We start from the raw sequence: 24,288 nt of genomic DNA, 5'->3' as shown, positions 1-24,288 counted from the left end.
TTACAGGGCATTAACATGTTGCGGTGGAGGATACGGCCTCGCCCAGCACCACGCTCCGGCTTAACCTCATAAACAGGGCTGTTTTCCCCCTTTTGAGAGATCACTATGTGAACTTGATCCTCCCAATAGGAGCGTAACTTTCCCGGGCCTCCCCTCTCTGACATGTTCCTGACAAGTACCCTGTCCCCAGGTGAGAGTACAGCACTTTGTCTCTTCAGGTCATAATGTGATTTCCCTCTTGCCAGAGTCTTTTTAATGTTTCTGGATGCAATGTCATATGCTTCTTTCATTTGTTGTTGCCATTTGTGAGCATAATCCTCATATGATTTGCATTTGTTCGTCTCACTCAGTCCAAAAATTACATCAATAGGGAGACGTGGATGTCTACCAAAGAGTAAATAAAAGGGCGAGTACCCTGTCGAGTCACTAGTTGTGCAATTATAGGCATGCACAACTTTGTTTACATAGTCACTCCAGTTTCCTTTCTTTTCCTCATCCAGGGTCCGGAGCATTGACAGCAAGGTACGATTAAACCTTTCCACTGGGTTCCCCTGTGGATGGTAGGGTGTGGTCTTTGAATTGGCTATTCCTGTGTACTTCTGCAGCTGTTTGAATAAATGGTTTTCAAATTCTCTGCCTTGATCGTGATGTAATTTATCAGGAAAACCAAATTTCAAGGAAAAGTCATTAAAAATTTTGTCTGCTGCTGTTTTGCCAGATTTGTTGCGTGTAGGGTAGGCTTGAGCAAACTTGGTGAAGTTGTCCTGTAACACTAAAATATACTCATACCCTCCCCTGCTCTTTTCGAGATGGACATAGTCTATTGAAACCATTTCAAAGGGTGCAGTAGCCGGCACGTGACACATGGGGGCCCTACACTGAACTGTAGGTTTTTTCTGAATATTACATTTGCACACCTGTGTGATGAAAAACTCAATATCTTTGTACATATTCGGCCAATAAAACCTACTCCTTGCCAAATTCATCACACGGTCCACCCCCAAGTGACCCATTTCGCAGTGAAGGTGTTTGTACACCAGTTCTTTGTGCGATTCCGGAATCACAATCTGAGTGTAAGTCACAGTCTTTCGTATCAGTAACCCGTCATCTGAGATAAACAGCTTTTTCCACTCGTGTAGTAGCTGTTTTCCTGTAGGGGTTTTGAGCGCTGATGTCTTGTCAAGACTCGCACCAGTACTCTTTAAGTTAAGAACATAAGCTATGGCAGGGTCCTGCTTTTGAGCTTGCAATAGCTCCTGCGTTGTGATCCTCACATCTGGCAGATTTTCTGTAAGTATTTTGTTTACTTCTGGATTGCATGTTATGGCTGATATCCAATCCAGTTGTTTGTCTTCCTGTGTTTCAATGGCATTCAGTACTGCGCTTAACACTTCAGGCGAACACAGCTCAGTACATTCTGACATGTATGAATCCATACTAGAAGGTGTTCTGGACAAAAAGTCTGCATCAACGTTACTTTTTCCGGGTCGGTATTTCAGTGTTATGTTAAAATCAGCCAGCTCGGAAACCCATCTGTGCCCTGTTGCATTCAGTTTAGCTGTGCCTAAAACATAGGTTAAAGGGTTGTTATCACTGTACACTGTCACTGAGGGAGCATAGAACAAATAGTCTCTAAAGCGCTCAGTCACAGCCCATTTTAGTGCCAAAAACTCAAGTTTCCCTGAGTGCCACCTGTAGTTCCTCTCAGCTTGTGTTAATGTTCTTGACCCATATCCAATGACTCTTAATTTACTGTCCTGCCTCTGATACAAAACTGCACCAAGGCCTTCTTCTGAAGCATCGATGTGCAGAATGAAGGGTTCCTCAAACTTAGGATAAGCCATCACAGGTGGATTAGTCAAAACATCCACCAAATAGTCTAGTGCTTTTTGGTGGCTGTCACTCCATATGATTTTTTGGGTGGGTGCAGCATGCCCCGCCTTGGCTGACCGCGCTGGTGTTTGGGTGTGGTCAACTGAGAGTAAATCATATAGGCACTTTGCATGTCTTGAAAAATCTTGTACATAGCTTCGGTAGTATCCTAAAAATCCTAAAAGCTTTCTCAGCTCTTTAATGTTTGTTGGTGGGTTGTCCTTCAAAGCTCGTACTGCTTGTACCTCTTTGTCATCCATTTTGTAGCCGTCTGCTGAAATGATTTTGCCCACATAGCGGACCTCATTTTTAAACAAGTCACATTTATCAGGTCTTAGTTTTACTCCCCAAGCCCGCTGACGTTTGAGAACTGATCTCAAATCTTCAATATGCTGTTCAAATGTTTGACTGTACACCAAAACATCATCTAAATATGGAGTGCATATTTTGTCCCTCAAGCCTTCCAAACTTTCCTCCATGCTCCGCTGGAAAGCTGCAGGTGCATTGGTGAGTCCAAATGGGATTCTATTCCATTCATACAGCCCCCAGGGTGTTGTGAAGGCGGTATATTTTTTTGAGTCTTCGCTGATTTCACCTTGATAGTACGCTTTGCCTTGGTCAAGCACACTAAACCACCTATTGCCGCCAAGTCCATCAAGGATTTCCTGTATTCGTGGAATAGGGTGTCTGTCTGGAATGGTCTTTTTATTGAGGCCCCTATAATCAACACACAGTCTCAGGCCTCCATCCCGCCTCCTCACACACACTATTGGAGAGGCATATGGTGAGGTTGATTTGTGAATAAAGTCTTTTTTTTAACAAGTCCTGAATGTGACTTTTTACTTCATCATAGAGAGCACGTGGGACCGCATTATAGGATTTGGCTACAGGAATCTGATCAGTGAGTTTGATATCCATTTTTAAATTTTTTATGTAACCAACTTCCTCTTTGTGTTTAGCAAATGCGCCTGACTCCTCCCTTAACATTTCCAAGACAACTGCCTGTTGTTCTGTGTTAAGGTGGCCCAAATTGACAGGTGGTTCCCAAGGCTCTTCTGCTGAGCTAGGTGGGTTCTGATTGTCTTTTTCTACAATCGAGCCTATCTGAGCTTCTTTGAGATTTACAGGATAACTATGTGTTACCCTCTCTATGTTACCTAGAAGGGTTTTAGGTGGCAGCACAATGTCATGTTTGGTAGCATTAGTAACATAGATATTGACTTTGCGGGTACTGCCTGATATAGACAGCAACTGGCAGTTAGATTTCAGACCCTCATCTAAAGACAAGTTTTCATCTGGCTCAAAAAGCATTTCACTTTTTACCTTTAGGTCTGTTTTGATGGAACAACTAACGCCGTACATTTGTCCACTCGGTACGACAATAGCTTTGCGTCCTGATCTGATAGGATAAGTAACCATCTCGCTACTGGTGGTGTGGATAAGGTTCAACAGTGCTTCTGCTTTGCTTGATCCTACTCTTAGAGAGTTTCTGAGTAAAGACAAGCTTTCACTGGACTGAGTAGTGTCTTTTTTTATCAGTTCCTCAATAGCATTAAACCCTATTATTGGTTTTTGCATCACATCCTGACTTACTAGGATTGGAACCCGAACCTCATTCTGAGCTACAGCTTTTCCTCTCGAATCACAAAGGCTAAGGCTAACTTCTACCCAACCCTGGAAAGGGACTTCAGATCCATTTACAGCTCTCAAGTCTAAAAGTTCATCCTTACTTAGTAAATCGCTGATGGGGTGAACTTCTAAGTGAGGTAAATTGTCTGATTTCCAGCATGCACTCATTATTGAAACTTGGGCTCCCGTGTCCCACAGTGCCTGTGTTTTGCAGTTATTCATTCTACACCATACTAGACACTTTCTGCCCACGAGCTGTGCTACTTTTCTTTTTTTGGTACTTAAATTTAACACGTTTGGGGGTTGGTTCCTAATTTTAGGATTTCCTGAGTCAGTTGGTGATGCTAGGGATAAGCTTTGGGCCTTGGGAATGTTATCACATTGGGACATTGGTGGTAAAGCTGTGGCTTGTCCCGCAGTCACAGCCCCGCCCAGTTTTCCTGCTTCTGAGCTCCCCTTACTTTACATCCCTTTGCCCAGTGAGAGTCACTGCCACATTTGAAACAATGGTCACAGTCCCTGTTTTCTTGTTGACATGCAGAGCATCGCCTTTTTGGTCTCTGAGCTGCCTTTCTGTACGCCCTGACTTGTCTACCACCATCACCACTTCTATCTCGTTGGACAGTTTGCACTAGTGAAGCTACCTGTCCTGTGAGTTCCCTAATTGCTGAGTTACTTTCCTCAATTTTTGCAAATAAGGAGTTATCTTTGAGGGTTTTAGCCGGTTTTGTGTCAGGCTGGCTTGTGCGGGGATCAGTAAGCGCTACATTCTGCTCAACTACATTTAGTCCTGTTCTAAATGACCTGTGGGCTTTTGCCTTTAACGCTCTCTCGCTTTCATTGTACTGGGCTGTTTGCATTTTCATTAATAAGAGTTCATCGCTACAGTTTTCATCCTGCAAATATGCTCTCATTTCTGCTCTGACATTGTCATTTAGAAGACCCGTTCTAATGGACTGAAAACATTGACTTTGAACAAGTTCTTTGTTATACTTTAGGCTAGACTGGGTGCGCTCAGATGCGAAAAGGATTTTTTGACGCAAATCCAGCACTCTAATCAGGAACTCAAGTGGTGTTTCATTTGCCCCCTGTGTAGCTTTGGTTAATTGCTGGTACAGTACTGTTGCATCCGTTTCTGCATAATGGGCTTTTAGAACTTGTCTCAGGCTGGTCAATGTGAGATCTTCTTTCCCTTCCAAATAGCTCCTTAGTTTTAACCCAGGACTGATGGCACGTATGACAGCCTCCACAATCTCAGCTTCAGAGTAGCCCGTTTTTAAGCCGCTTTCCATCTGGTGCTCTAAGCTACTGAAACTCAGCGTGTCTTTAGCTGTAGACTCACCCACATGTCCACTTATCCTGAAGTCTTTTCTGAATCCACCTGATGAAACATTACAGCAGCTGTTGCCAATACAGTCTCTCCCCTTGCGCTGTGTTTCGCCGTCCAGCGACGTCCTCATGGCCACCTGCTGCTCCGCTGATGTCCCTTGAGCCGCCTGATGCTCTAGCGATGTCATCGGCCCTGTCCGCTGCTCCGGAGGTGCCCGCGCCGCTGCCAGTTGCTCCTCGTGCACAGCCTCCACCGTCATCTCCGCTCTGTCTGAAGATGAAGACCGGACCACCGCTCCTGCGCCGACAGCCGCTGACCGCGCCTCCACCAGCAAAACCAGCACATCATTTAGCTCCAGAAGCACCGACATGCCTTCATCCTCTCGCTGTAAAAGCTCTTCTCGTTCACAAAACTGGCTAATAAGCTTAACGAGAGCTCTGCGAGATTTGCTTTGTATTTCTTTGCTGCCCTTTTCTGTAATATTACATAGTTCACATACTCAGAGCAGTTCTTCCAAAGAAAGTCCACATAACTTCTGCTCCAATTCCAACAAAAAATCTTCACGGTTCACAGACATGCTTGAAAGATAACTAAGACGAGTAAAACTCTCTCAGTGTATCCGACCGGAGAAAACACAGTTCCCTTTCAGTCGATTCACTCGGTACAACACATAAGTATGGGATATCACGCCCTCGCGTGTCCTGGCTGAAGAAACCTTTATTCACGCCTTTACGGCAGATGACGTGTGATGACACGCGCAAGGCCCCGCCCGCACATATAGCCGCTGCCATCACCGTCATCCCTCAGTTCTTACGCTCTTCACCTCGCTGAGAACACCTCTGCTGAGTTGGGCTAGCTAGCTACTGCTAGTTAGCTCCGTTGTCTGCCAACTTGAACCTAGCTTAACTGCCCCTGTTGGTGTTAGCCTCCACCGCCCAGCTGGTGCGTAGGCTGCCCGCGGAGCGCTATTTTCAAGTTTTTCTTGTGCAGCGTTTCGCTTTGCGTTTTGGGAATGGACTCCAAACTGAAGCGAGCAAAGCAGAAATCTTCTGTTCGCCCCTGTCCTCAGGGATGTGGTTTCTCTTTGCACGACAGCGACCAGCACGATGCCTGCCCTGTCTGCCTGGGGATCGTCCACGCTAGGAGAGCGTTGACGGAGCCCGAAGCTTGTGCATTTTGTCGCCAGCTCCGACGCTCGACCCTGGAAAGACGGGTGACGTTTGTGGAAAGAGTGCTGGGACGCTCGGCTGTCGCACGGCATGACCCTCTTCTTTCCGAGTCTGGAGCCCCGGCTTCGTCCGAGTCCGAAGACGAAAATTTTCAGGTCGATGTCCCCGCGATTAGCTGGGCTGACCACATGGAATACGTTGACGGGTTAGCCGATGACGGACCGGAACCATGCAGGAGCGCTGACGGGCTTCAGCCTGGGTTGAAGCCCGCCAGCGCTCCCCAGGAAGACGATGACGTGCTGGACATCGGCCTGGACATCCATGGTTTGTCGGAGGATGAGCAGGAGAGCTCATTGTCGACCCAATATGCCGCCGCTGCTGCGCCGGTCGGCCACGATGACACCTCTCTTTTCTCCCTGTTTCGCCGTGCCGCTGAGAAGCTGCAGGTGGACTGGCCCTCTCCTCCACCAGCTCGGAAGCCGTCGCGGTTTGCGGGTTTTTTCCTTCCACCGGAGCCCGCAACGGCCAAAAACTGCCTCCCCATGTTCCCAGACTTTCTCTGCGAGCTAACAGCGTCATGGGACAAACCTCTGTCTACCCGCGTCACTGTGCCCGGCTATGGACAGTACATGGAATTGGACGGCGCCGAGGGAGCTGGTTTAGCTAACCCACCCCCTATGGAGCCGTCTCTGGCTGCTTATCTGGCCCCGTCCCATAACCATGGTGTCGGTGGCCCCGCAACTCTGCCGTCCAAGCACTGCAGATTCTCGGCCTCGCAGCTGGAGAAGATTTATCGGGCTCAGGCCGGCACCGCTCGAGCCATGAGCTCCGTCACCATGCTCCAGACGTACCAAGCAATGTGCCTGGCGGAGCTTGGATCGCTGGTTCCGGAGGACAGCCCGCTGTCACCTCTTCTTAACGAGGTTAGAGTCACCACGGATTACATCCTCCGTGCGTCTCGCTGTGCAGTGCTCTCCCTGGGCAGAGGGATGGCTTCGACAGTGGTGGCGCAGAGGCACCTGTGGCTGACCCTCTCCGACGTCCCTGATAGAGACAGAGCTGTGTATCTGGACGCACCAGTGTCTGCGGCTGGGTTATTCGGACATTCACTTGAAGCCATTCAGGCTAGATTCGATCTGAGGAAGAAGCAGACGGAAGCTCTGCGCGACATCATCCCCAGACGCCAGCCCCAGCCCACTGCTAGCTCTCACAGGCCCGCCGCTCCTCTGACAGCTGGCAAGAGACCGGCGCCCACTGCTGGAGTGGGAGGGCCGCCGGCGAGAGCACGCACTCCGGCCCGAGCTCCACGCCAGTCGGCCTGGGGCAAAGGCCCTCCCCCGGGCCCCCGACGGGACCCGACGCCCAGGAGGAAGAAGCCTCAGCCCTCCTAGCTGTGATTGCGAGTGGGGAAGGGATCCGGCAGCAGGGAGACGCTGCTCTTACCCCTCTGTTGCCGCACAAGAGGTGCCGCTTAAGTTCTGTTCAGGTTGTCAGCCCCAGAAGGCGCTGCACTTCCCTATCGCGGTCTCCCAAGCACATAACCCCTGCACACGGTTCAGATGTGTTGAATGTTCAAGCGACCACATCGAGTGTTCCCGCTGTTTTTCATTGTTATGCCCCGGAAAAGGTGCACCCAACAAAATGTATAAATGTACATGTTCCCATGTTGCAATCAATAAAGAGTGTTGTTTACTCTCAAACAATCTCAAATGCTCAACCTGCAGGCGAAATGAGCCAGGTCAGGCAGGGGATGCAGTCCCCTGCAGACACACTGGGGGGCGACGGCGCCCCGCCGTCAGTGCTGCAGGCCAGCCGGCTGGCTGCTCACTTCCCTCAGTGGCGCGCTTGCGCCCCCTCTCCGTGGGTGCTGCAAACCGTTGCCATGGGTTACCGGTTGCAGTTCCGGGTCAAGCCGCCTCGTTTCCAAAGAGTCGTGAACACGATTGTCAACCCCGAGGCAGCCTTGGTACTCAGAGAGGAAATACAGGCGCTATTACAGAAGAGAGCAATACGGGTGGTCCCCGCTTCGGAGACGGACAAAGGTTGGTACAGCCGTTATTTTGTCATTCCGAAGAAAGGGGGAGGGCTTCGTCCCATCCTCGACCTGCGAGTCTTGAACACGTACCTGCGAACGTACAGGTTCAAGATGCTAACACTCAGACAGCTCCTGAGTGCAGTCGGCCCGGGAGATTGGTTTGCGACAATCGATCTAACAGATGCTTATTTTCATGTCGCTATACACCCGAAACACAGGCAGTTTCTGAGGTTTGCATTCGAGGGCGTAGCCTACGAATACCTAGTGCTGCCGTTCGGGCTGTCGCTCGCTCCCCGCACCTTTACGAAATGTGCCGAGGCAGCGCTAGCGCCCCTCAGGAAGAGGGGCATCCGCATCTTGGCCTACCTGGACGACTGGGCTCTCGTGGCTTGCTCCAGAGAACAGGCGGAGACGCAGCTGTCGCGGGTTCTGTCACACATTCAGACACTGGGGTTCTCTGTGAACTTTCAGAAGAGCTCGCTAATCCCAGGTCAACAGATCGCTTTTCTCGGTCTGGAAATATGCTCTCTTTCCAGCCGCGCACGGTTGTCAGAGCACAGAGTGGCCGCGTTTCATCGCTGCCTCGCTCAATTTCAGCTGGGACGCAGACTGCGTTTCCAGACGATATTGCGCTTGTTGGGCATGATGGCATCTATGATCGCCGTAGTGCCGCTTGGGCTGTTGAAAATGAGAGCGTTTCAACGCTGGACTCTCTCTCACCGTTTGTGTGCTTCGCGTCACCTCCGGAGGAGGCTGCCGGTAACTGCGTCTTGCATGCTAGCTCTCCGTCCTTGGAGGGAGCCCGGGCTACTGCACCAGGGCTCTCGGATTGGGAGGGTGTTGTTTCGCAAGGTGGTGTCCACAGATGCTTCCCTAAGTGGGTGGGGAGCGCTGTGCGAGGGTGCGTCAGTGAGAGGGATCTGGTCCGCGGCTCAGCGCCAGCTGCACATCAACCACTTAGAGCTGTTAGCAGTGTTCTTAGCTCTAAAGCGTTTCCGTCCAGTCCTGCAGGGCCAGCATGTCTTAGTCAGGACGGACAATTCAACAGTGGTGTCTTATATAAACAGGCAGGGAGGAACACGCTCTCTTCCCCTGTTGCAGCTGTCTCGCTCTCTGCTGTTATGGTGCAGTGTTCATTTTCTGACTCTAAGAGCCACCCATGTCCCGGGCCACCTGAACCTGGGGCCGGACCTTCTCTCCAGGGGGGGTCCTCTGGTGAGAGAATGGAGGTTACACCCTTCAATGGTGGCTCAGATTTGGGATCTATTTGGCGAGGCGCAAATGGATCTTTTTGCTTCCAGGGTGAATGCTCACTGCCCCCTGTACTTCTCCATAATCGACCACGATGCACCCTTGGGCTTGGACGCGCTAGCGCACCAATGGCCAGACGTGCTCCTGTATGCATTTCCCCCAGTGGAAATGATATCTCCAATTCTGGAGAGGGTGCGTCGGCATTCCCTCTCTCTGATCCTGGTGGCCCCTTGGTGGCCCGCGAAGTCGTGGTATGCAGAAATAATCAGCCTGCTTGCAGCAAGTCCTTGGCAGCTTCCTCTCCGCAGGGATCTCCTCTCTCAGGCGGGGGGGGAAGTGTTTCATCCGCGCCCGGATCTGTGGCACCTTCATGCTTACCTGCTGAGAGGTTAAACTTGGTTGCTAAGGGTCTGCCGCCTAGTGTGGTAGCGACGATTCAGAGCGCCAGGGCCTCGTCTACTAGAGGCTTGTACGCTTACAAATGGCGAGCCTTCGAGCGATGGTGCCAGGACCGCCACACTCTCCCATTTCAGTGCTCTATTGTGGATGTTTTGACATTCCTGCAGGAGCTGTTGGATAAAGGCCTTTCGTTTTCGACGATCAAGGTTTATTTAGCGGCTATATCTGCTTGTCATATCGGTTTTGACGGGGTGACACCAGGTGCGCATCCCCTCGCCGTGCGTTTTCTGAAAGGGGTTCGCCGGCTGAGGCCCGTGCTTAAGTCCAGTGTCCCGGCTTGGGACTTGTCTTTGGTGCTGGAGGCCCTTTGTGGCCCTCCGTTTGAACCCGTTGAGTCGGTAGATATGAAACTTCTTTCGTATAAGACCGCATTACTTCTCGCTTTGGCCTCGGCGAAGCGAGTGGGGGACCTTCATGCGCTTTCTGTGCATCCTGCCTGCACACAGTTTTCTCCTGATGGCCGCAAGGTCGTATTGCGTCCGAATGCCGCCTATCTTCCCAAGGTCATGCCTGCATCTTATAGTTCAATGGAGTTTGAGTTGCTGAGCTTTTGCTCCCCTCCTTTTGAATCTGAGGAGCAGAGGAGGGTGCATTCTCTTTGTCCGGTGCGTGCGCTACGCACCTACATTGAGCGCACTCGGGATGTGCGTTTGTGTGACCAGTTGTTTGTCTGCTTCGCTAATCCAAATAGAGGTAGAGCTCTGTCCAGACAGAGGCTGTCCCACTGGATTGTAGAGGCTATCTCGCTGGCATACAGCACCGGAGGTTTTGCGTTGCCCCACGGGGTGGGAGCTCATTCCACCAGGGGGATGGCGACCTCATGGGCTCTTTTTAGAGGGGTGCCTGTGGCTGATATTTGTGCAGCGGCTAATTGGGCGTCGCCGCACACTTTTGTGCGGTTTTATCGGTTGGACGTTACAGCCCCTTCGGTGGCTCATGCTGTCCTTTCTGCTGGGTCTACCACTCACTAAGGATGTGGTGGTCCCGTTCCGGTTCGGTGGCTGCTCTGCGGGGCGTGTATATAGGTCCCATACTTATGTGTTGTACCGAGTGAATCGACTGAAAGGGAACGATTAGTTATGTCTATAACTTCTGTTCCCTGAAGGAGAGGAACGAGGTACAACACAGGGTGGCCCCACTGAGCAGTTGGCTCGGTGAAGAGCGGCTATCGAACTGAGGGATGACGGTGATGGCAGCGGCTATATGTGCGGGCGGGGCCTTGCGCGTGTCATCACACGTCATCTGCCGTAAAGGCGTGAATAAAGGTTTCTTCAGCCAGGACACGCGAGGGCGTGATATCCCATACTTATGTGTTGTACCTCGTTCCTCTCCTTCAGGGAACAGAAGTTATAGACATAACTAATCGTTTCCGTGGCATTAGCTAGACTGTCGCAATCCGTTAGCATTAGCTCCTTTGCTCTGTCACGCTCCTTTACTGTGTTCCTCTGTGTGAAGTAGTCCCAAAAACTATCTCGGTGGGACCTCCAAAATGTTACACCACTCCAGGACAACTTGGTGTAAACAGCAGAACCGAGTTTATTTGGGTACTTCAGAACCGTGGCTTTCACATACAGAGCCCAAAAATACACTCTTCTTCTTTTCCTTTTTCGAACATAGTTTTTTCTTTTTTCGTGACTGCCCCCTACTGGTGGAAAAACATGTAGCAGCCAAAAATCCAAACATATAGTTGAATAACACAAATACCAACAGATTTATGCAATGTTTTGGACATATTTTAGCTTTACACTTTACCAAGTGCTACATTGATAATTAATTTGGATCCTCCTGTTTATCTGGAAGGAGATTCTCTGTTAAGATGAGCAAATTCTTCTTCTTTGCTTGTCTAACACGCTTGTCTAACTTGTGGGGTTCCACAAGGTTCAGTCTTGGGTCCTTTGTTATTTTCCTTTCATCCAACATCATTCAATGTTTTTCTAGCATTTCTTGTTATTCCTATGCTACAGCTGTATATGTATTTTAAGCCTCACTTCACCCCAGTTTACTGTTCTCCAATAATTACCTTGTTTTAAACTCCAACAAGACTGAGGCCTTACAGCATCTCTATACGTTCAAGACCTTACAGCATCTCTATACATTCAAGAATCAGTCAAGCAAAGACCAGTGTTAGCAATCTTGATGTAATTTTTGAGTCTTCTCTGGACTTTCACTCACATGTAAAATCTATCTCATGTTTCTTTCTTTCAAGGAACATTTCTAAATTGCAAGCCTTAGTCTCCCCTCTGAACTAGAGGAAATTGTTCAGGCATTTGTGTCATCGTGCACAGATTATTGTAACACCCTGTTTACTGGCTTAGACAAATCATGTTTGTCACGCCTCCAAGCAATACAAAATGCTCCAGCCAGATGCCTCACTCATGCTTGCAAGCAATCTGACATTATCCTTTTTATTCTCTTTACACTGGCTCCAACTGATTTTAACATTTCTTTTACAATTTCCAAACTTACATAAAGACCATAGAATAAAAAAACTCCAGACTATTTATCTGAACTTCTTGTTAAACACATTGCTGCTCGCCGTTTTCACTCACAAACTCAAAATCTATTAGCTGTCCCTCATACGAGACTGAAGACTGGGGCCTTCAATTTAATCAGGCCTTCTGCTGATACTCTTTTTAAAAAATTTTTTTATTCTGTCTGCGTGGATGGATCTCTTTTGATGTATAATGTTTGAATTGTTGTACCTCTCTTTGGGACTTTTATGTCGTGAAAACTGCTAAATACATGAACTTACTCACATAATTAGGACTAAGCAGTGCTGAAATAAAATACTAGAGTTTCACTCACCAAAACTTGAGCACAGGCTTTTTGGACTTGCTTTCAGTGCAGTTAACCACACAGCAAGCCATATTATTTGCCAGATAAAAATACTCCAAAAAACACAGTCACAGACATGGTCACAAGGTTCACTTCAGTCAGCCCAGCAGACCAGCTTCTTGTGTTGGCATCCACCTGGCTACACTGGTAACTGTAAACTATGACGTTTTAAAATTAGAAAAAAGTTAGTTACAGCCCTGGAAGTCGCCACTCAGTCTCATCGCTCTGTCAGTGGCACGCTATTGTCACTTTTAACTCTTAGATTTAGTGCATCGTCCATCATCCAGCACTATCAAAATTTGCATTTGCTCAGAAGTGTTTTATGAGGAAATATAGGTTAGGTTAGCTATGGACACTCGCCACCTGTCAGTGGCCAGCAGGAATCAACTGAGAAAGTGAGAACAATAGAAAAGAAACGAGAGGTTAAAGGTGACAATCTGTAATCCTGGTATTTATTCTGTTATTGTCAAAATGTATTAATCTACATGCTCTCTTTGATCTTCTGTTTTTTTTTCTTTTCAATCAAGACCCAATTGGGATTCACATTTTAATAGGACAGCGAGTTTTAGCAGGTGGATAGTCGCAAGTCTGACATTTCATATCCTTAAACGACATGTCACCATGGTCCAAACTTATTATTAAAAATTCTTGAAATGTTTAAAAATGTCACATAGTTAATCAACCTCAGGGCTTCCCCATGTGTTTGTTTAAGTGTGTTTATGTGTGAATGTGTGTGTTCAGGCATAGGCAGTGATTAGATTGAACAGAAAAGCCCCTATATCACACACAGCCAATAAAGAAGACAGACAGCTTTGAGCTAATCCTGCAGAATTTCAAAGCCTCATGAGATAGATAAAGGGAGGGACCATGGAAAGAAAAGATAGAAGGAGAGATGTTAGGAAACAGGCAGGGAGTTCAAAGATGGAGAAAAAGAAAAGGAAAAAGGCAGGGTCCAGGAGAGTTCAGTTGAAAAATTGTGAGAATAAGACCCTTTTGTAACCGCTGGTTAGTGCAGTGCTTGCCAGATCTCTGAAATTAGTTACCACCACAGGAGCTGTTTTTAAGACTTCCACAGTGTCTTTGTAATATTAAAAGTTGTCAGTGACTCAACCATTTTCCAAATAATTCATGCTGCTGGGAAAAATGAGTATCCAGCAGCAGTTACAATCATGTGCATTGCCAAATTTGCAACTGGAAATATTTTGTTATGCCAAACATTAACCGTTTATTGCAATTTCACATTGACATTTCTTAAGTATACCGAGCACTACTCTTTAAGGAAGCCAATGCAGAGTGTGTTTTGTCTGAACTGGCTGCCTTATCAGCCTCCTCTTGTCCTGTTGCCCCTGGCGACACATCCCACCTGGAGCGAGGCCAGCACCCCATTAAAGAGATCAAAGCTGGGTAAAGTGGATGAAGCGCTCTCTGTCTTTGTGTGTGTGTGTCTGTCACGTGTTTATACCTGGCATGCCTCCCCTCCTGCTCTGCATTTCAGGAAAAAAAAAGTCTGCAAGAGCTTTTAATGGAGGGAAATACAGTATTGGGAATAATATGGGATGCAATTGACTCAGGAAAATTTGAACATTCTGTGTAGACACTTAGAGCAGTTAAGGAATCATTATCAGTGACAGATTACAGATGTGGTTGGCTACGCTGCCAGTGAGGCCTCCCACGCCGTCAGCTTAATGTTTCCAGAGAGCTTTACAAAAAAAACCCTGAACCAGGCCTATTTTTCTCTTGTTTCCTCCTGGGGGCATAGGTTAATTACTCCTAACTGTCAGCACTTGCTTAGTGGGCAAAGATAAAGTCATGTTCCTGTTCCAGAGAAGCAGACACCACCAACCCTTCATATTTAGCACTGTTTGTTTACACGGACCAAAAAGAATCCTGGTGCATGTTTATGTGAGTTTTAAATATGACACAAAAAATAAAGCATTGACAAAGTCATCTACTGGAGGCGATGACTTGGTAAAACAAACAGAGTCGACAGCAGTCTCTCTCCTTTCACTGTTTGCTGTGCTTTTAGCAGTGAAAATGTGAGGCTGGCTTGACACCCTCCTCTCCTTCTCACTCTGCAAGACAGAAAAAAGGAAGCTGACTGAAAGGAGGCCAACTTTAGGAAACAAGTGTGAAAATTTGTTTGTTTTTTTTCCTCTCTGAAGTAGCTCCATTACAACAAGTGGCATAGTGTGGTAAAATGAATAAAAATAGTGTGGTAAAATGAATAAAAAGTGACTTGTAATTCCAGCATTTGTTTTCATAGCTATGGGAGGACAACAGGGAGGGAAGTTGGCCTTTTATAAATTACATCATTGCTGCTTTCCATTTTCCTTAAAAAAAAGAAAAGAAAAAAGAAGCAAATTAACATCACTTAAGTACGGTGGCCCTGGAAAGTCAAACGCACGTCAACTTATAAAAACACCAGCAAATAGCAAAATGCAGCAAAAGCACATAAAAAAACGTTGAATGAAATACAATGGAAATACATAAAACTATGCAAAAGCTCACAGAAGAACTGTGCTAACATGCTAACAGCAAACGACTAATGGCAAGCATATACCTATAGCAGTGGCATTCCATCGGGACAAGCAAGGCTAGCAGTGCTTGCTTTGTCAAATCTAAACATAGAGATAAATTAAAATGTGCCGAAGTAAAGTGAGCTCTCTCCTTTCATCTCAGACTGTGCTGTCATAAAGCTCCTCGCCTGTGAATTACTAAGTGCATCCAGCCTTAATGTTACTGCCAACTTGCTGTTGGCAATTGTCGCTGATTTCTACCTCATAGCGAAGTGTAGTCACGTCTGCCACTAAGGGTGTGTCCATCTCCTGTTAACAATGACTCAAACTGGGTAAGCTGAGATGCCAGCATCTTATTTCTAGTGTGCACTGGAGATAAACCACTGGTCTGTGACACTAAAATGATGGGAGACCAGAGTACGAGGCAAGCTGCCACTGGTCTGATACAATGCTGATATTACAGTATTATATTAATCATCAGTTCACGCACACCTGCATCTTTTTCTCACTCAGATCACATGCGCTACTTTTAAGCATGTCTTTTTCAAGCATGTCTCAATGCAACCCTTTACATGTTTTGGTTTCTGTCCCTTCTGCAGCTGTTCCATCATGTTATTGTCTCACTATGCAAAATTTTCTTTAATTCACTTTCTTTTGGTTTTTGTTCTGATTTTTCAGCATTTTTCTTTTTGCTGGTGATTGTTTAGGTTGCAGTGCATTTGACCTTTCAGGGCCACCGTACGTAAAAGCAACAATGCCTTGACATTTGATTCCAGCAGGCCGCAGCAATTGATGTTTTTGTGCTTGCGTAAAGACCATGGGTAATTCCTGCATGTCTCTGACAGCTCCGTCAAATAATAAAATGCTGACATCTGACCACCTGTTGTATGTATTAAACACTCAGAGACACGACACATGTGTTACATCTATAAATATTCTTGTTTTGATTCGGGCAATCGTCCAGCTGTTGTCCTTTAGAAAGGGTAACCACTGGACATAGCATGACCTTAGGAAATGTTTTAGTCAGTGTTGTATTTGTCTGCCACTTACTTTGTGTCCTTAAGCACACACTTTGGCAGCCTCCTCCAGGAGCGGAGCATAACTGAGAGGACCCACGAAGTCAAGCTCAGCCACAATCCCATCAGATCAGCTGATCTCAATGCCAGCCAACATCTACACTGTCCATTAGCACAGTCCATAGGTCACACTATTTAACTAGCTCTAGCCTTTCTACATTTGATGCAAATCTTCAAGCTGCTTTAAGGAATCTCTGTTCTGTGTAATTCCTAGGAGGTCCCAGAACTGAGCTATTCTGCCAAATATAAATTGATACAGATTGAAATCTCTTCTTTCGACTGTAGCACTCCTGAACAGCTTCAGATGTTCCTTAGAGTTCTGACTGGACCGGGCCACAAGTGCTCAAGGTCAAACCTTTGAAAAGGCATGGGAAAGACTGGTTGTCGTTATCAAATGACGTGCGTGAAACAATTTTACAAATGTATTCCAGTAAGCTGTATCACTGCAGCAACTTTCTTCCTAAAAAGACGTATCAATGCATCTTTGGAGTAAATCGACCTGTGAAGGAAATACTGGAGCTACACAAGTCACCTAAATGACTCATGGAGTACACAACAGTACTGTAAATGTTTACATTTGTGTATTTGGTTTTAGTCTAAACACATGTAATGGAAGTGAAACAACATTTAATGTGTTAAGGTTTTTGGCTTCTAATATATACATTTTTAAAGATTTTTTTTCTGTTTACTTTAAAGACCAAAGAGCTTTTTGGTGTTCCTCCATTAGCCTCCTGTAGCAGTTAGAAAAGCCCTTTAGAGGGGAAACATGCTAAAGCCAAAAATAACATAAACATTATAAAAGTGCCAGTGCTGTGTAAAGACAGAAACAATGAACCAGAAAAACAAAATTAAATGTAAAACCAGTATTTGTTACATGACTGAAAAAGACATCTCCCCCCCAAAAAAACAAAGTCATGCAAGAAGAACTGTGGTTGTTCGTGCATGTAGCAAGCATACAAGCAGCTGTGCTCAAGTTACTGTTTATACCCATAATTCTTACACAAAATATGTTCCAGAAAATATAAAGATTGCAGTAAATAACCCAGTGATTAAATCTTTGCAATCTTTGCGACCATACTGTGGCCATGTGAGCTTGGGTCATGCATTTTACACGGTTATAAATTTTGGGATATATGCTGATAGTGCACGTATGCAAATCCCAGTGGAACTTGACAGCATAGAAAATTTACATTACCCATTACCCAGCGGCCCTCTTGTGGGTGTGTTAATATTATCTGCTAAAATATATATTTACTGTAGAAACTGAACAGCTGTGTTGCAAGGTGAGCACTGGTGTGTGCACGTTTTCTGAAATGTCACCATGATAGCAATCATTTTATCCCCTTTTCTGAATTAGAGAATTGTAGCATGCACATGTTATCAGCCACTGCACTGCAGTCATTGTGACTGTGCTGATATGTAGGTCTGAACACGACTCAGGAATTTTGACTTTTTGCTAAATTTCTCCCTCCAAGAAGGGCCTTGGATGGTTTCCCATTTAAAAAAGGATAAGAATCACCAGCCCTCATCTTCATTCCATTCAGCGAGGTTTAATTTTATGGAATTCAAGAAACTTTCTCCAACTCTATGTAGAGGAAGGTTTCAGATAAGCTGCTTGTATACTTTAACCTGGATGAGGATCTGAGGAGAATAACTTGTAAAAACAGGTCAGCGGGAATCACTACAAACAGTTCAAAGAACCCCCCACAACCCCCGTAGGAGGCAGTAGAGATAATATTTCTAAACAGCAGTGCAGGGCATCCTGAACAGCCAGTGGAGCACGTCACTGCACGTATAAACACAGGGAAATGAATGAATGTGACTGTTTATTGTGGAATCTGCCTCTTCACCTTTCCTCTCAAATTGACATGGGAACTTCCTGTGTGGCTTCCCATCACCAGTCTTTAGACGGCACCATTACATAAGCACTAAAATCAAATAATGGGAGATATCAGTTTTGGGATATTTAATCAGTTTCCATGGTAAGCGTATAAATAGTGCTCCTGTAGAGGGAATGACTCTGTTGGCTGCAGTTACTGGCAGGTCCTCGGGAAACGCTAGCAAAAGCCATTTTCCAATTACAGTAAATCTTGTCATCGCTCTTCTCAAGTACCCATGTGGCACTGGCTACAAGCCACCGTGCTACTTGGATAGGAGGCAACCACAGGGGAACAGAAATAAAATTTCGATCTCTCTGGTCAGACAAAGTTGTTACAGTTTCAGACTGTGTGCTCACATTATTAACCTAGAATAGGATTCAGCCAAGAGAATTTATTTTGGGCATGAAATATTTAGTCTGGCTCATTTAAAAATTCATACTTTCAAGCAATTATCTAATTTTAAAGTGGTGGGAAAAGGCCTGTGAAATGGGTCAGCCTGACGGGGCGACCAAAGGATTTAATGCAGAGAATATGTAACATTATTCCTGGTTTAACTGAGGACATTTGCTCAGTCTGTCTGGAAAACATCACTAAAAAAATATGTTAAAACGAAACCAGGAATACAGAGTACACAGCCACATTTCTGACATGGGTGCCACTAAGTCTTGAGCTAAATGCTACTGTCAGCATCCCAGCTTGCTAAATTTGGACTAATGTGCCCGTGGTCATCATGGAAACATCCATTAATGCCATAAGCAGCAAACACAAAGAACAGCTGCCACTATAATTTGCGTTTTTTGGTGGGAAAAAAGATTGATGTATTTCATATTGTAATATTTGTTCATCTGCAAAGTGTTAAACACGTAGACCAGATGAAATCGGTGGTACATGTGGTACAAGTATAAACTAGTGCAAGTTAAGGGCGGGGAAACATAAAAATACTGCACGTGATACAGGGGCGTAATTTCCAGAGGGGTTAGGGGGGTTATGACCCCCCCAATAATCAGACCCAATCAATATAACCCTCCCAATAAAATTATGAATTATCTTGCATAAATAGGCTGTTGATTTCTTTACTCATTTCAGGTATTACCAGCAAAATAGTTGCATGTGTAATCATCTACACCGATGATGTGATAACATGATAACAGTAGCATTACAATACAGCATTTCTACAATACACGATACAGTATGTAGCAGGACAATCATTTACAATATATCATAACTGTAAAAAAAGGTGTGGTGTAAGGACCTTTATGGAGGTATTTCTAGTGTTAGGTATTACATGAAGATTTTGACTATACATTTTATGGTACTCAATACTTTCAACATCATACTGTATTATGCTGAAACACATCACATTCATCTGTCACAGGCTCTCCCTAAGTTTCCTTATGGTTGGTGTTTAGACATGCTTGAGGAATCCTTTCCCGTTATACCTGAGCCTCACTGCCAGGTCCAAGAACAACCTCACTGCTCTGTGAAGACAGTCCATTTTCCATTCTGTATTTTCCACAGGCAAGAAGCCCACAGTGTGTCTGTGAGTTCTTTCTTTCTTACCTTCATTTACACAGGGAGGCTATGCTTACGTGTCCATTAGGGGCGAGTGGTTGCAATGAATACCTATGCTGTAAAAATGACTCTTCCTTCAAGGACAACTTACTACAAGCTTTTTTCTAACAAGCCTTGCCAACAACTCAGAGGGTTTGAAATAAATCTGTAAGAATCCTACAATCTTCTGATTCCTAATTACTGCAGTGTGTCTTTCAGAATATTAATCATCCTGTGGTTAGGAGGAACATCTCTGCACCACCTGCTTTCTGTCAGAATAGTCCAAATAACAGACCTGGCAGATTGTTTAAAGTCAGCTGATATGTTTAAATTGCTGATATGATATGAGTGAGAGTTTAACTAGGAGAATGGTGGAGATTATACAAGAGAAATAAGCTGAGTATAGACATAAATTGCAAAGAGCACTTAAGCCAGAATGGCGACAGCTGATAAGTTAAATCTGTTGTGAATATTTTGTACACTGTTAGGCTCTAGTCACACAAGCCTAAAGACCGATCGGCGACCACCTGGTAAGCTCCGGTAGCAAGTGAAAAACGGTAGTTGCAGGAGGTTCACTGCATAAAAACTGCCTCAAAGAGAGTGCTGCACCAAAAATTGCTGGCTGCAGCAGCCACCCATAGTTTTCACAGAAGACAAACTGTCTGCAAACTTGAAAAACTCAGACTCAAACCGAATGTTAATAATGTTAGTCTTCAAAAGTTGTGGCTGGCTGGCTGATGAAACCAACACGTTTCAAGAGGTGATCATTCACCATTTGCTGTTTGTATTGCACTTTTTTACTGTTTTAAAACCACTTGGCAAGTAGTTGTAAAGTGTTTGCTGACACGTTGACGTCTTTCGTGGAAACTATAGATAACCTTGGCAGTCAAAGCAGTAAAAGCAACCACAAGCAGAGTTTCAGTGCTGCAGTAAAAACCAATTTCATCAACCAATCAAGTGATGCTCATTTTTCCCGAGAGACCTTTAGTTGCCAGATGTTTGCAGCTGTCTATAGGCTTGTGTGACTGGGAAATAAGAAAGAAAAGAAAACCAATTTGTTATTGGTCAAGTCTCAAATTATACTGCCCAGGGATATTTGGCATGCAGACTGGAGCAGCCAGGGATCAAACCACCAACCTTCTGATTGTCCTCTATCTCCTGAGCTACAGCCCCCCCCCCCCCCCCATATAAAAACATATCCAAAAACGGTGCATCTTGTTATTATTCATAGTTTGCCTTCATAGGCTGAGAGGCACATGGATATGCCAGTTTTAAAGTAAATATGACACAAAAATATGAGTCATAAATATCCCCATTATTCAAATGATATGTAGGACTCTGATACTGATAAGCCATGACAGTCATGTCATTAAACTTGCAATGTCAGCAAATAATAAAGAATAAAATCCTTAACCTGACATGAACAGATTTTGCTTCCACTTGAGAAACCGCAGGAACAAAACTGTGTACATAAAACATCATCACCTTGTAAGATGATATTACGAACTTGTTAGCATGCAGTTTTGTTTTTATATGTCCAGCGGACTGACCGGCATTCAGTCGGTGTCATGTTACGTGTCCACTTGATGAATGCTGGTTATAATCTCCACCACCTCCTTTGGGAAATATGTGGCTCTTTACCAGCTCAGTGTTCCACCATGCTCCACCATCAGCTAGTTGCTAAGTTGTCATTTGTCGCTTGGTAAGTAGTAAACGGTAGGTTTATTGCAGCTTTTTGCACTACTGCTGCTACTACTGCTGGAAGTGATCCTGACGAGAACAGTGTGTGTAAATCAAAACTCTAAAGCTATGAGCCATGAAATCCAAGCCGTTAGGTGAAAAGCTAAACCTTAGCCTTTAGCTAGTTTCCACCTGCTAAGCGTCCAGCAGCGTCAACTGTAACTGTACCCCCCAGGCCAAAGGAAGATCTAAAAAAAAAGAAGTAAATATGACCCTTTAACTATTCCTATTCAAAATGTTAATAGATAAACAGATAACCCTGGAATCCTAGAAATCCATCTGCTAGTCTGTTGGCTAAGCCTCTGGGGGCAAAGGCCAATTTTAATGTGTTGCCAGGATATCTTGGAATGCCAAGATACGACTGATATCAGGTTCAAGATATCGTCTTCCGGCTGTCTGTCAATGTTTAAAAATGTAGATACATTTTAATGAGACGCAAATAGGCTAAAATACCATTTGATTGTCAGAAAATGCAATCCCACTTTTGCTCGTCTACAGGTGAGGAGAAGCCAAAATCAGACACAACCTAAAAACCCCAATGGGATTTGTGTCCACCCCAGATTAATCCAGTGAATCTTTGCTTTTTTAGGTGAAAATGTAAACCACTTCACTATAGAGTCACTTTTTCTTTGTCAAATGGCCAGAAAAGTGCCTAGATTTCTGTCAAATTAGGTAACAGGTGCATTGATTTTAATTTTTAGAAGAGTGATCACCCTTTACATGTTATCATCCTCTAAGACATCTATTGTCAGCTAAGGAAAACTGTGTACAATCCTCACAATGATGAAGTCGACACTAATGTCTTTGAACCTGTTTTAAAACTTTTTAATACTTGCAGCACTAACAAATGTTATGCAACTGATATGTTGCTATCTGTTTAAGTTCTAATAGTCCTAGGATGAGATGAAGCTGTTGTAATGACTGACCTTGAGTGAAAAGCCACAAAGAATGGTGTCAGGGTCAGTGCAGTTAAGGCAAAGAGACGTGGAAAGAAATGTCAAGTGTCAAACTGGAATGGTGACAACAGTCAATCCGGAGGTTGAACAAGATCTGATCCTTGATATCCATCTACTTGAAGATCAAGCTCTGTGCCAGTGAAACCTGGAACTATCAGCTAGAGGCCTGATGGTTTTCAGCTTGATACAATGATCACATGACCAGCACAGGATTCTATAAAAAATGGCTTGTGCAAACAACATCATGCAGATGACTTCAACTGGTTGACCACATCCTTTAAATGGCAATGGCATGGTTACCGCCATACACCAAGCACCAACAGGATGGCTGTTGGGGCTTTCTGTAAAAAACATCAGCTGGGATAAATACAAGACCTTGATGCTTGCATAGCAGAGTGCTTGTAACATCAGAGTATCAAAGTCTCGTTTGTGAATGTGACACATTATGCAACGTTTGAGTATTGGAGCTTATATCCTTATAACAGACACAGCCTGGTTCAGATATGGGGTTTTACATCTCTGAAGAAGATAAAAAATGTAAGATTATGTGACTGCTCATTTCAGCAATGCTGCTTTGTTTCAAGCTGGCATCAGCTACTTTAGAGAACATGATGACGTCAGAAGTAATAAAAAGTTGTGGCCAAAGAATAACTTTAATGCTTTTGTGAGTTTAAGCTAACACGACCAAGATGAAACATTTAGTTTTGTTACAATCCAGTATTTCTGGTGAAGTAATTATTTTACCCCCAGGCCTTAAAGACATCAAAACCCCTCACACTGAGCAAATGAGAAACTTGTGCTAACTCTGATTGGAGGTTAAAAAATCCAAGAGAGGAGGAGAGCAATGTCAGACGGAGAAGGGGCAGTTCGGTAGTCATGCTTACTTTACTCAGTAGGTTAATTACCACACTGACAGACTGATTACTGAGAGTGACAGAGGAGGGGGATCTAGCAGAAGCTGCACTCCTTCAAAAATGTGTGTGTGTTTGTGTCAGTGTTTGTAAGAGACAGCGAGATTCCAAAAGATAACTAGAGATTTGTATCAATGGTAACTTTATTGTGTGTATAATAAAATGATATAAAGATTAAGGACATAAATCTATTCAGAGCTTAGTGGGTGTAAATTATTAAAGAACTGCTTTTTCTCTGTGTGTGTGTGTGTGGGCATGCGTGCACTGGACACCTGGAGTTTGAATAAAATGTTACAGATGTTTGTGTCTGTATGCGCTTTAGTTCCAGGGTCATTGCAAAGGTCCTTCATGTCACTGGAGTTGGAAAACAAACATCAACAGACACACGATAATTTCCTTGTCAGCAGGTTCTGGCATTGGTCACATGATTGCGATAGTTATCAGAGCACTCTGTGTGTGCTGTGGCAGTTACAAACAAAAGTTAAGTGATTGTAAAGACTGTGCCCAGACAAAGGCAGAGTCTAAACAGTGATAACACACTTAAATTCAAATGTGCTTTCTCTGATATTTATCACAGCAAAGACAAATTAATTAAACAAGCTGCCTGATTTCCTTCACTGAGCCCGACGGTCATATGTAAGTACTTTCAACACAGCTGTTTCTTATTTAGTCTAAAGGCTAATTTAGTACACAGACTTTGGAAACACGTTGAGTGTCGGACTACTGCAGGGGGATTCTCTTGCTTGATGTTTATGCAGACATGCGTGCGTGTTCATTATTTTTAACAGTCTTAACAAATAAGATAAGTGCGGCTGTGTCGTGAAAAGTTTGTCAGATCGGTCGTTCACATCTGCAGCGTGCTATCTGTTGGGGCCTTGCCCTGCACAACCTCAGTGACCCCTTCCTCTGACACATGTTTGGGGGTAGTGAGGCGAGGGATGAGCCAAGAGATGAAGAAGGAAGTGAAAGAACAAGGAGGCTGTCTAAGTAGCTTAAGTGTTTTTTGTCTTCATCTGCTGGGGATCAAAGCTGGCTCCTGCTATAAGAGCTCTCTCTATCTCCCTCATAAGAAGGATTA

At 44.9% G+C, this 24,288-nt stretch overlaps 1 protein-coding gene across 1 annotated transcript in view; it reads left to right on the top strand.

The window, feature by feature from the left end:
- Positions 1–5,843: 5,843 nt before the first annotated feature.
- LOC146557658 (uncharacterized) overlaps positions 5,844–24,288 on the top strand; it is a 31,453-nt gene continuing 13,008 nt past the window's right edge. The window contains exons 1-4 of the mRNA XM_085247707.1: positions 5,844–7,093; positions 7,234–9,674; positions 9,947–10,083; positions 10,192–10,438. Coding sequence (XP_085103833.1) covers positions 5,844–7,093; positions 7,234–9,674; positions 9,947–10,083; positions 10,192–10,438 — 4,075 coding nt within the window. The remainder of the gene's footprint in view (positions 7,094–7,233; positions 9,675–9,946; positions 10,084–10,191; positions 10,439–24,288) is intronic.

Source organism: Mchenga conophoros, linkage group LG15, assembly GCF_057382185.1.
Source record: "Mchenga conophoros isolate Kocher_MC1m ecotype Shallow Benthic linkage group LG15, M_conophoros_male_GT1.1, whole genome shotgun sequence".
In the NCBI taxonomy this organism is placed as follows: Eukaryota; Metazoa; Chordata; class Actinopteri; order Cichliformes; family Cichlidae; genus Mchenga; species Mchenga conophoros.
The sequence above is the reverse complement of the archived record's forward strand: the minus strand, read 5'-3'. Positions and strand labels throughout refer to the sequence as shown.